At 36.0% G+C, this 11834-nt stretch overlaps 1 protein-coding gene across 1 annotated transcript; it reads left to right on the top strand.

Moving 5' to 3' along the window:
* Window positions 1-180: 180 nt before the first annotated feature.
* Window positions 181-11675, top strand: LOC121733626 (clavesin-1-like). The gene is made up of 9 exons (XM_042123942.1): window positions 181-210; window positions 584-747; window positions 1263-1419; window positions 4657-4786; window positions 6184-6315; window positions 7235-7345; window positions 8099-8201; window positions 9559-9706; window positions 11663-11675. Exons 2-8 carry the CDS (start codon window positions 609-611, stop codon window positions 9675-9677), a joined length of 891 nt encoding a protein of 296 aa, XP_041979876.1. The 5' UTR covers window positions 181-210; window positions 584-608; the 3' UTR covers window positions 9678-9706; window positions 11663-11675.
* Window positions 11676-11834: the final 159 nt, after the last annotated feature.

The following is an 11834-nucleotide window of genomic DNA, read 5'->3' as shown; positions in this document are numbered from 1 at the left end:
GACTATATGGACCGTTTTTTACAAAATCTGTTTAGGTCATAATATATTGACCAATTAACTGTCAATATTAAACGTGTTTATTATGAGCTGATAAATCGCAATTTACACATGTGAACGGCTTACTAATTATCGTGTCATTACTCATTAGTCTAAACCTTGTTTACTGCATACTCGTAAAGTGATTATCACGGCTTGTTTATTTGCATTTAGGTAGCGACACTGTCAATACGCAGTGATAGAAATTATTTTATATTGTATTTTTGTTACCCAACTTTTAATACAGGGTGTAACAAAACTAAGTGATAATACTTGAGAGTGTGTACGTGTTCCTTGTGGAGAGTTCACTGTGAAAGTAGCAGCGCTAAAAGACCAAATTTTTTTCATTTTTGTATGGGCAGCAACGTTACGAGTTTTCCCATACAAAAGTGAGAAAAAAAAATTTGGTCTTTCAGCGCTCCTACTTTCACAGTGAACTCTATATAAGGGATTTACATACATTCCCTGAAGTATTATCACTTAGTTTTGTTACACCTTGTATTTATAAGTGAGCAATAATATTTAAATCCGGGAATATTTTGAGTAGACTTTTTGTCCCGCTTTGTGAAATAATGGCGGTGAGGCCACTTATTCCGGCCCTTGCGGAAAGGGCTCGGAAAGATTTTGGTGAGACCCCGGATCTGCTCCAGGCCAAACTCCAAGAAATCAAGGACTGGATCGCGACACAACCTCATCTCCGTGCCAGAACAGGTAAATAATAGAATATTTTTTCACACCTTATAAGATTTAAACGCCGAAATTCTGGGTGTTAATTATTCAATAGACAACACTTTATTTTGTTTTCTTTAAATTTAGAGGGAGAAGCAGTTCATTCTAATACATTTTTAATGTGTGCGAAAGAGTTAGAGTTATACACGCCAAAATATGCTCAAAACCAAACAAGGTGATCGCAGCTGTGTCGAGTCCTGTGACAGGACCCTCCACAGTATCAACAAAGTTACTAAAGTCCTGTAATGGGACGCTCCACACACGAGAGGATAATGACCATGATTATATCGAAACATAATCAGTATAGAACAAAAACTCTGATTAATTTGACTACATAATATGGCTCTAGTTACTGTCATAAAAACTAAGCTAGGGCAGCGAAAATTGTATGACAGACCCGACTTTGACAACGACATGCACACGTAGGTTTTCATTGTTTTTTCATGTTATTATGACTTCGAAAGTAACTATAGGGCCATTACTGTGCCTTTTTTCAGATGACCAATGGCTTACTGCATTTCTACGAGGATGCAAATTCAAAGTTGACCAAGCTAAAAAGAAGATAGACCTCTATTATTCTGTGCGAAGCACGAACCCAGAAATATACACCATGAAGCATAACGATCCTAAACTGAAACAAGCATTAGATTTAGGGTAACTAATACAATTATTTTTTTAATACTTTTTTTAACTTAACCGGCATACCTTGTTTTGCCATAATTCGATATTTCATGCATGAAAAAATAGATGTTGGCCAATTCTCAGACATAAGCACAAAGAATGTAAAATTAAAAAAAATTGTTTAGTCGACTTATTCCTTCTGTTGATTAATATCTTTATTCATGTTCTAGAATGTCCAGTTAATTAGAGAAAATTTTATTGTAATCTCCTAAGTGTCATAATCTTTGATCTCTATCTTTGTTAACTTTGTCTTTGTATGAACATACAAGGTCTCAGTAATAATAATATTAAGTATGTGAAAACTGAATATCTTAACTCTTAAATAACAGACGCAGAAACAAGTGAGCATAGCAATACAATAAAATATACAGTATATACTTATCTCATTTAATGAATACAAGTTCATTGTATTTAGGTCGTTCGAGTTATCTAGTTAGAAAGAAAAACAGCTGTTTAAATAACAAAATATATTCACGTAGAGCGCCTATAAGTTGGGTGAAGTTGACAATAAGCCAATGCTTAAGATTATAGAGCTTCAGGAAAAAAGCCAATATACGCGTTAATAAAAACACATCATAATATTTTAGTGACTAAAATGAGTAAAGCATTTAACGAAAGAGCGATGAGATTTTTATTCATTCCCCTTAGACATTTTCTTTATTGTCGTGTCGTACTCACATACGGTTTTGCTCGATCGAGCAATCATGTAAAGTAAAAACCACGGAGCTAATACAGAGAGGAGGTGTGGTAGGTAATCAAATTTCCTTAAGAAACAACGCGTGATAATTTGCGGGGTGAGGGGATGTCAAGCTCTGCCCACTTTTCTATATTTCACCTATCGTGTAAAAGCAAAACTACTAGCTTAGGTCGATGTTGATGTTACTACGTAGTTTAGCTATCTTACACTAGATGTCAAAATTCTTAAATATTATGGGACGTACTCAGAACTTTAAAAATGTATATTGATTATAATAAGGTCAATCATGAAAATTAGGGTTAGAATTTTGACCGAATTTTAATGTAAAATAAGAAGACAAACGAGTAAACGGGTCACCTGGTGGTAAGCAACTTTCGTAGCCCAAGGACACTCGCAACATCAAAAGAGCTGCAGGTGCGTTGCTGGCCTTTTAAGAGGTAATAGGGTAGGAAAGGGAATGGGGTGGGTACTAGGTAATAGGTAAGTACTCTTTTTCAAAAATTTCATGAAAATTTTTTTAATCAAACCTACGGCTGGCCAAATGTCAGCGCGCGTCAACATTAGCAAACAAAACTGTCATTGCGATACTTAACCGATTCAATGCGGCGCACATTTTTGAAGACTTCCAGTCGTGGCGGTACACAATTTTCTCGTGACAGGTTATCCGTGTCATACGCCATAGAAGTAGATGACACGGCTACCGTGTCACCCGCCACGTTCAAAAAGGTTAATTGTTTAGTTGAGCCCAAACCATTGATGTTAACGGAAGGCTACGTTGTTTTGAGTTGACTTCAAGTAGTTTTACTAAGTGTTAACCTGAAAATGGCAGGTAAGCAATTTTTTTATTCAGATATTGCAAACCTTATGTAGGTTTCAAAGATAGAAAAATGAGTATACTAAATATAATCGGGGTTTCCGATGTAAATTATTATACGTTCGTAGATAAATTTAAACAAGTTCGTTGTTAAGTTTTTTAACCGACTTCCAAAAAGGAGGAGAGTTCCAGTAATAAAGCTCATAGGTACAATACCACTTTTAACCGCAGGGAAACGTTTTATTCCTATGGATAAGGAAGTTTGCGGTAACAGCTAGTTAAAAATATTTTCGAAAGAAACAACTTAGATTAAAACAAAAATCGTTAGTGGATTAGTAATACTTTGATGTCAAGGCATTACGTTTAAATTAAGACGGTTTTGTTCGGAGTAAAACCTTCTAAAGTGTAATTTAAGGGAGATACAATCGATTTCCAAATGACACGGCTCACGTGCCACACGTTTAAAACCCATAAGACGCGGCTGCCGTGTAATCCGCAATTAATGCACCTTTAAAAAAGGTTGACGGCCCCTACCTTTTTTTAATTCACAGAATATTATGAGGCGAAGCCTATAGGCTTGTTTCACGTGGAAAATTAAGACGATTTTGTTCAGAGAAGAACCTTCAAAAGTGTAATTTGAGGGAGATACAATCGTTTTTTTAAATGACACTGCTCACGTGTCATACGCCACACGTTAAAAACATGTATGACACGGCTACCGTGTCATCCGCACTGAATCGGTTAATAAAGTAATAATTCTGAATACAGCCCTGGATATTTGTTACGTTTCAAATAGTTATCATAGATGACGACAGATGGCGGTTTATAAGTAGTATAATAATAAAAGCTATATAACTACGGTTTTAGCTATTAAATGTGTTTAAGACTAAGTGTATAACAGTTACCAGTATTCAAGTATGATTATTCCAATAAACTAACGCAAAATTATACGCATTTACGTCTGTATTATCTTTCAAAGGTTTGGCCATCTAGTGTCAAGTAGTATAATTAACGCTGAAATCTGAAATGTTCTAGAACTTTTATATTTAAATTACATTTAAAATTATTTACAGATGCAATGTGATGTTATTTATATTATCAGAACGTCTGTCTGAGTAACTTTGACATTGTAAAACACTATACTTCATCCTTTCGTTGTTAAAAACGTAGAAAACACCAATTTATTGGGAATCTCGTTACGTGTGCACCTGACAAACGCTGAAAGTGTACTGACTTAAGCCCCGCCCACAATGATGACGTCAGGACCTAGTTGAAAATCACAGTGCACAGTTGCTTAGACCAGCTCCTCTTCGTATGAGCTCCGTGGTAAAAACCATGGCTCGGGCTTTCGTACACACATTCAGCATTGCTCGATAGTTTTACTCCTGTTCGAAGCAAATTAGCTATGAATAATAAAAACTAGTGGCAAAAAAATTGTCAAGCCGGCTCGATTCGAGCCTTCAAACTGGCTCGAAGCGAGCCTTCGAGCTGTGAGTTTTGCGGTCCACACGGTGGTATTTGCTCGATTTCGAGTAAAACTATCGAGCAAAACAGTATGTGAGTACTTAGCATAATATTACTTACATAATAATATACATATTATAATAATAAAGTACCTACATAGGACTACACAGTTTTTTACAGTTTTTTGTTTTGTGTTCTACAATGACTAATATTTTGGCTCTACCTACTGTTTAAGGTCTGCAATAATACTGCAAAAATTAAAGGAGCCGGCCGCACCGAGACCCTATCTCCTTCGCCTCGGCAGTTACAACTCGAAGGAGTGGCACATCTATGACATTATGACAGCTGCTAATTTTCAGTTACAGGTACTATATAATACGGACTACAATGCAGGATAGAATGGGCCACTTTAGGCAAAGTTTAGATGCCCACTTATTACTGTTTTTTTTGTAGTTTTATTTATTTTTGTTATTTTAATTCATGTGTAGAATTATAGAAATTTTGTTGTGATGTCAAACCTTTGGTCCCAGCAGAATATCAGTGCAGCAAACTCGTAATTGCTGCTAATGCTGATCTGGGTCCAGTTTTGGCATCACACAATATAATATTGTAATACATATACTTATATTGTTTTTATTATTATCTTTATGTATTTTAGATTGTCTCATAATATTGTGTTGTGTGATTCTCAAAATAAACATATTCTTAAATCTTATCTAATAACAAATGTTTCAAATCGAAATACATACGTGACGAAACCGTTTTGGTTTCAATTACTTTTACTAATGAGAACAGTTGTCACTTGTCAGTTGCCACATATTATGGTTAAAGGCTTCTGCAGTAGCCCCTCGCAAAACCACTCTTGACACAGTAACGTTTCTTTATATTATATAATTTCGATGGTTTAACTAAATGTTAATAATATCTACTAACAGTTTACTGGGAACATTTAAATGCTTTAGTTCTATTAAATAAAATGCAATGACCAGGCAGGTTTGAGGATGGTTAGGTATACATTATTTCCAAGCGGACAGCGGTAAATTAAACCGATCTCAACTAATTACTTTGGTAAAAAATTTTGTATAGTCGAAGACAAATCAGCCACTTTTAAACTACAAATAAATAGGGTCGAAAACTCGCGAGCTGGATCTGTTTCCGATCATTTAAACAGTATTATTATAATTAGTAATGACCTATGTTTATTATACAGTATTATTATAATTAGTAATTATCTACATATATTTTTTATGGTATTCTTCTGTCTTTTCCACTGACCTCCATTATACAAGTACGCTGGACTGGTGATACCCAGATATATTTTGTGCCTATTTCAAGCGGAATCAGCTCCCCCAATATTCGGGAAGAGAACTAAATCTGACGTGACTTGCAAATGGCCGCGCAATCGCTATTGGTTGTAGAAACGACAGATAATAGTATACCTCCATGGTAGAAACTAGTATTAGTTCCAAGTACTCCCACTACTGCTATCAGCGCCAATATGGCGACTTTCAAACATCATTTTTACGTCAAATTTAGGTCACTTCCCGAATATTTGGGGAGCTGATTCCGCTTCAAATAGGCACAAAAACTAGCTGTCATTTCAAAGGGTATCATTAGTCCAGCGTACTTGTATAATGGATGTCAGAGGTCTTTGCATATAAGTAATAACTCACACAGTCATAGCTTCTGTAGGTTATTAAAGCTGTAAGTAGTACAATGAAGAACTAAGTACTTATTCATAATGTCGACTCTACATTTTCAGGTTTGCTTCATGGAGGACGACAATTTATCGGTGGCCGGCTTGACGACTATCATAGACGTGAGGAACACGCACCTAAGTCACTACCTTCAAATCACTTTTAAGACATTGAGATGTCTTCTGAGAGCTTATCAGGTATCATCAAAAATAGTTACTTTTTCCCTTTAGCAGTCTAAGGGCCTGATTCACCACTTCCTGATACGTGCCGGATAGTCTATCCACAACTTAACTTGACAGATAAAGTATGGAGAATCGGTCAAATATGTTGTGGATGGCCTACCCAGCACTTTATCTGGAAGTGGTAAAAACAGGCCCTAAGGCCGTGTTCAAACCAAACTGACTGTCAGCCGCCGAGTGTGAGCGCTCACTGTGAGCCCCAGTGTGAACGTGAAAATAAACGGTATCGAATGTCCGCGCCTACGCCTAGCGTAATAGCGTATTGTCGGTTAGGTGTGAACGAAAAAGTGAATATGTATGGAAATACAATAAACTGCGTAACGTTTGCTCACACGGCGGCTGACAAGTGACAGTCAGTTTGATTTGAACCATAAAGATAATATACCTAGCGGAATAGAGCAACAATCTCGAGCTGTCAAACGAAACCGAAATTGGTTTTCATCTGTGTGAAAAATATGTGTACGTATACACTTACACAAGCATGATTGAACATGAATTCTATGAGATTAATTTGTCAACGTGCGGCACGTGCCGAATGGACGTCAAAAAAAAAGAGTGCTGCTGTCATGTATCACACGTCTCTTTTTACCACGCAGTGTTACTGATAGTGACATCTCGCTTGCTCAGGCCTTTGTTTCTCTATTCCGCTAGGTATATTAACTTTATGGTTTGAACACGGCCAAACCGTACGTTCGTGCCAATGCATAAAATCAAGCCAGCTACATAAACTCTTTGTATTATGGAGTAGTATATAAATTCTTATTGATATAATCAATATATATCGAAATAAATGCACAACAATTTCTTTGTTGTGCATTCGATTATCATTTTTAACATTTTTGTTAGAATATTTTATTGAAAACGATTTTCTTTATAGGAAGCCATGCCGATTAGAATCAAAGATACCCATATAATCGGTTCCTTCTACTTGTTTGAAGCAATCATGAACATTGCTAAAAGATTTTTGAGCAATAAAATAAATAAACGAGTAAGTATACTGTATTTATTATTAATCATGATTGAAGACGTGAGTGAATAAACTAACATTCAATAAAGAACGTCGTATGAAATTATGAATACTCGTACTCTCTTATGATTTAAGGGGACATCCACAAATAACCTGAGGAGTTTTTCAAATTTTTTGACCCTCCCTCCATCCCTGGTGAGATTTCGCGAGAATTTATTCAACCCCCTCCCCCATCCCCCATCTCACGTGAGAATTGAGATTTTTCAAAATGTGGGTGTCAGCCTGGTTTCAGCCTTCAGGTTAAGGCGTTGGATTGATTGACAGTCAGTAGATGTATAACGTCAAAGTATGAATGAAATGATTTTATTCGAACGGAGTAGTGAATGATCTTAATCGTATTACGATTATGCTTACGATAAAATCTTAAGCATACGTACAATCTGGAGGAAATAGATCAAAATAGTAAACCTTGCAATTTTCCTACTTCGACATCAAGCCACGTTTTTTTAATTTCTAATAATTTTGTGGTTAAAAAAAGCCTCCGTTGATGCAAAAAAACGAACATTTTCATATTTCAACCCACTTCATTCACCCAAGTCTCCAGTAGTATCCAGTGTTTATACGCTCTTCTTCCACTCCGTTTCAAAAATGACACAGAAACAAATTACTAACGAAGCACAACCAGACAAGGCTAAATCATAAAAATCATAATCATATTTTTTTTTTCTGAAACCATTACAATATAAAAAAAAACAAACTTCCCTAACTTTTCAGATTATGGTGCACAGTAACATGGAGTCTTTGTACAAACACCTCCCAAAAGAGATACTACCGGCAGAGCTGGGAGGAACGGGCTCGACGTTACAAGAGAACATAGGTAAAATAATTATATTGTGTACATATTATCTTATATCTTTAAACGAGCAATTCTTGTTTATGTATAATTGGAATCTCGGAATCGGCTCCAACGATTTTCATGAAATTAAATAAATAGGGGGTTTCGGGGGCGATAAATCGATTTAACTAGGAATCATTTTAAAAAAATGTAATTTTATTCGTGTTTTATCGAATAGGTACCGACTACCGAGCAAAGCTCGGTCAAATTGCTAGTAATATATTTAAAATACAATTAAAAATGTAAAATTCTGAGTTTTTTTTTAAACTTTAAACTTTCTGCCTTTTTGTCATAACGTTTAAACTCGCTAAATTAAAATAATTGGCCAAGTGCGAGTCGGACTCGCATACGAAGGGTTCCGTACCGTTATAGAGGAAAAATAGGCGAAAAATGGTGGTTTTGTATGGTAGCCCCCTTAATTTTTTATTTAATTTTAATATTATGTTAAATATTAAAGTAGACATTTATAATTAAGACCTTTGTGAACATATCAAGTGCCTACCTGTTGCCATTATTGATATCGAGCAAAAAAGGCTAAAAAAATCACGTTTGTTGTATCGGAGCTCTCTTGAAAATATTAATTTTATTTTGTTTTTAGTACTTGTACAATGTTATAGCGGCAACAGATATACACAATGTATGAAAATTTCAGAACTCTAGCTATAGCGGTTCTTGAGATACAGATCTCAAGGACCGCTATAGCTAGAGTTCTGAATTTTTCAGCTAGAGCTAGAGTCCTGGAGACAAACAGACGGACAGACAGACATCGAAGTCTCATGAATAGGGTCCCGTTTTCACCCTTTGGGTATGGAACCCTAAAAAGGGCTAAAAGGAATTGGATCTGTGGAGCACACACAGGAATTATGTTCGACGTTTGACAACGTTTCTGTCAATATTCTGATATGACAATATGTGCAACGTCGCTAATTTGAAATTAGTTGGATAATGCTAAGTACTCACATACGGTTTTGCTCGATAGTTTTACTCAAAATCGAGCAAAAACTACCGTGGACCGCAAAATTCACAGCTCGAAGGCTCGCATCGAGTAAGTTTGAAGGCTCGAATCGAGCCTGCTTGACAAATTTTTTGACACTAGTTTTTATTATTCGTAGCTAATTTCCTTCGAACTGGAGTAAAACTATCGAGCAATGCTGAATGTGTGGACGAAAGCCCGAACCGTGGTTTTTACTCTACGTGATTGCTCGATCGAGCAAAACAGTATGTGAGTACTTACACTAACGGATTATTAACTGTATGTGTTAGTAGCGCCCTCTGCTCCGACCTTTGCGTAATATTTTCTATTATCTAAAATTATCATAATTCATAACCACTGTTTCAGACTATTGGAAACATAAGTTTGATGACTACAGGGATTTCTTTGAAGAAGACTTGCAGTACGCCACAGACGAGTCTCTTCGAGAAATGGAACAGAAGAGCAAAATACAAGACTTCGATTAATTCATAAAATAAAATTGTATGTAAAAAATGTGCAGCGTGTGATATTATAACAATAATCGACAATGACTATAAGACACTGGAGGACGTAAAGACTCTACCTATATTAGGATATAGTAGAGAGCCTTTAAGTACCATAAAGGACGTAAAGCGTCCTTTAGGCTGCGTTTCCACTGAAGCGGAGCGCAGCTTAGCGGTGCCGAATTGATCAATCACCATGCTCGAAATCTTCGCTGTCATTCCGCTGGAATAGCACGATTGTGCAATTTGGGCACCGCTAAGCTCCGCTCCGCTTCGGTGGAAACGCAGCCTTATGGTACTTATAGGTACTATACCTACCCATAATAAAACCAACACAAGACCAATAAAAAGAAAACTTACTGATTTTATCACTCATCCATGACCAAGGCCGCCGGAAAGTAGACGAAACGTCAGGAACATTAAATGTACTCCGTGACATAATACGGCACGGTACGTGTTCGGCGTGCTGCGGGGCCGGACGAGTGACGCCGCCGTGCTGGGGGAAGTGTCGCTCAGCGTGCCCGACCAGTACGTGTGGCGCCGCCGCCGCTGCACGTGCCATGCTGCAGGACTAACTTGCTCAAATACTCCCCGTTTGTTCGTGCACTACGTACTCTTAACGAAGTGGCACAGCGGGTGGATCTGTTCCATTGCACTCTCAGTGAATGTACACTTAATTGCCTGTTTGTCATTTGTTATGGGAAGATAAGTGATTATATACAAAAGTAATAATAGTTTGGTTTGTATTAATTTATTAAAATTTATTTACCAAGGATAGATTTTATTTATAATTTTTTACCTTTATTAATTATTGATGGATTAGATATTATATATACTGGTAATGGTTTTACAATTTATTGTTATTAATTTTATCGTTTTAGTTGTGGATACTGATGAACTCATTATTTTAATTTTTTAACTATATTTGTAATACAATTTTATGTACACTACTATCGCATTAGGTAAACCCTGTAATGATAGTTTAAGTGTGTGATGATGAAATAAATAAATAATCTGTAACTGCTTAAAAATTTATAGATATACATAGTCATAGGCCATTATTAGCCCATAGGGCGTTACGTCTGGGAAGACGTAACGGCGAATTCACATCGCATCGCAATGTATTTTTTTAATGGCTGAATGAATGAATTTTGTCGCAGATATTTGCGATGCGATGCGAATTCGCTGTTTTATTGTGTGGGAGCTCATACTCGTCCAATGCTGGGCATAGTCCTCTCTCAACGAACGTCAAGATATATCTCCTGTTATTCGCATGACGCTTCCAACATGGACCCGCAACTAAACTGAGATCGACACCTTTGTTGTCACTAGCTGGAGGGTATCCATTTAAGAGTAAGCTTACTTACTGCTCAAACCGTGTCGAAGTGTATACTGTATATTTTATAGTTTTAAAATATGCAACACAAAAATATAGGTATAACTGTAGTACAAGGTTACTATTGTTGAACATGGTGATGACGACATAGTCTACATCTACATTAGGCACAGACTTTTATTGTAGCGCGAGCGGTGTTTGCCCGGTGAAATCGATTAATTTTTATCGCCAAAATAATAAACCGACGCGCACGATCACAGTTTATTCACACTCATCGTTTTCCTTCTTTGTAGGTATATTATATTATTTTACATTAAACTGAATAATATAGCAAATATAATTATAATTAAGTACCCGAATAAGCTGTAAATAAGGAGAGTTCGTGGAAAAACTACGATTACCAATTTAGAAAATAAGGTACAATTTTGGTTAAAAAAGGACCAATTAATAATATTGGCAAAAGAATAAGGGAATTAAAAACAATTTTTTCAAAAGTGGCACATTTAAAATGAGACGTTGAGTTCATTGAATGTAGTTGTGACATAATAACAATGTAATATGTAAATTAACAAAAATGTAGTTAACAATACGGTAATAATTATAATTTTAACAATAAATATTAAATACACAGTTTTATTATTTTCGTTACATTGCTTTGTTTCATTTCCATTTCCATTATTTTGGTTTGAATCAACGTTAATGGAAATACAACATTAAATACGGAATATAGTAGTTTTCTTAAGTTTTTTCATGAGACAAAACGACCTTCACATCCTACGAATACATGAATATGACTGGAGTTT

This window comes from Aricia agestis, chromosome 1 (assembly GCF_905147365.1).
Source record: "Aricia agestis chromosome 1, ilAriAges1.1, whole genome shotgun sequence".
NCBI classification, from domain to species: domain Eukaryota; kingdom Metazoa; phylum Arthropoda; class Insecta; order Lepidoptera; family Lycaenidae; genus Aricia; species Aricia agestis.
This window is presented reverse-complemented; position numbering and strand designations above follow the sequence as displayed.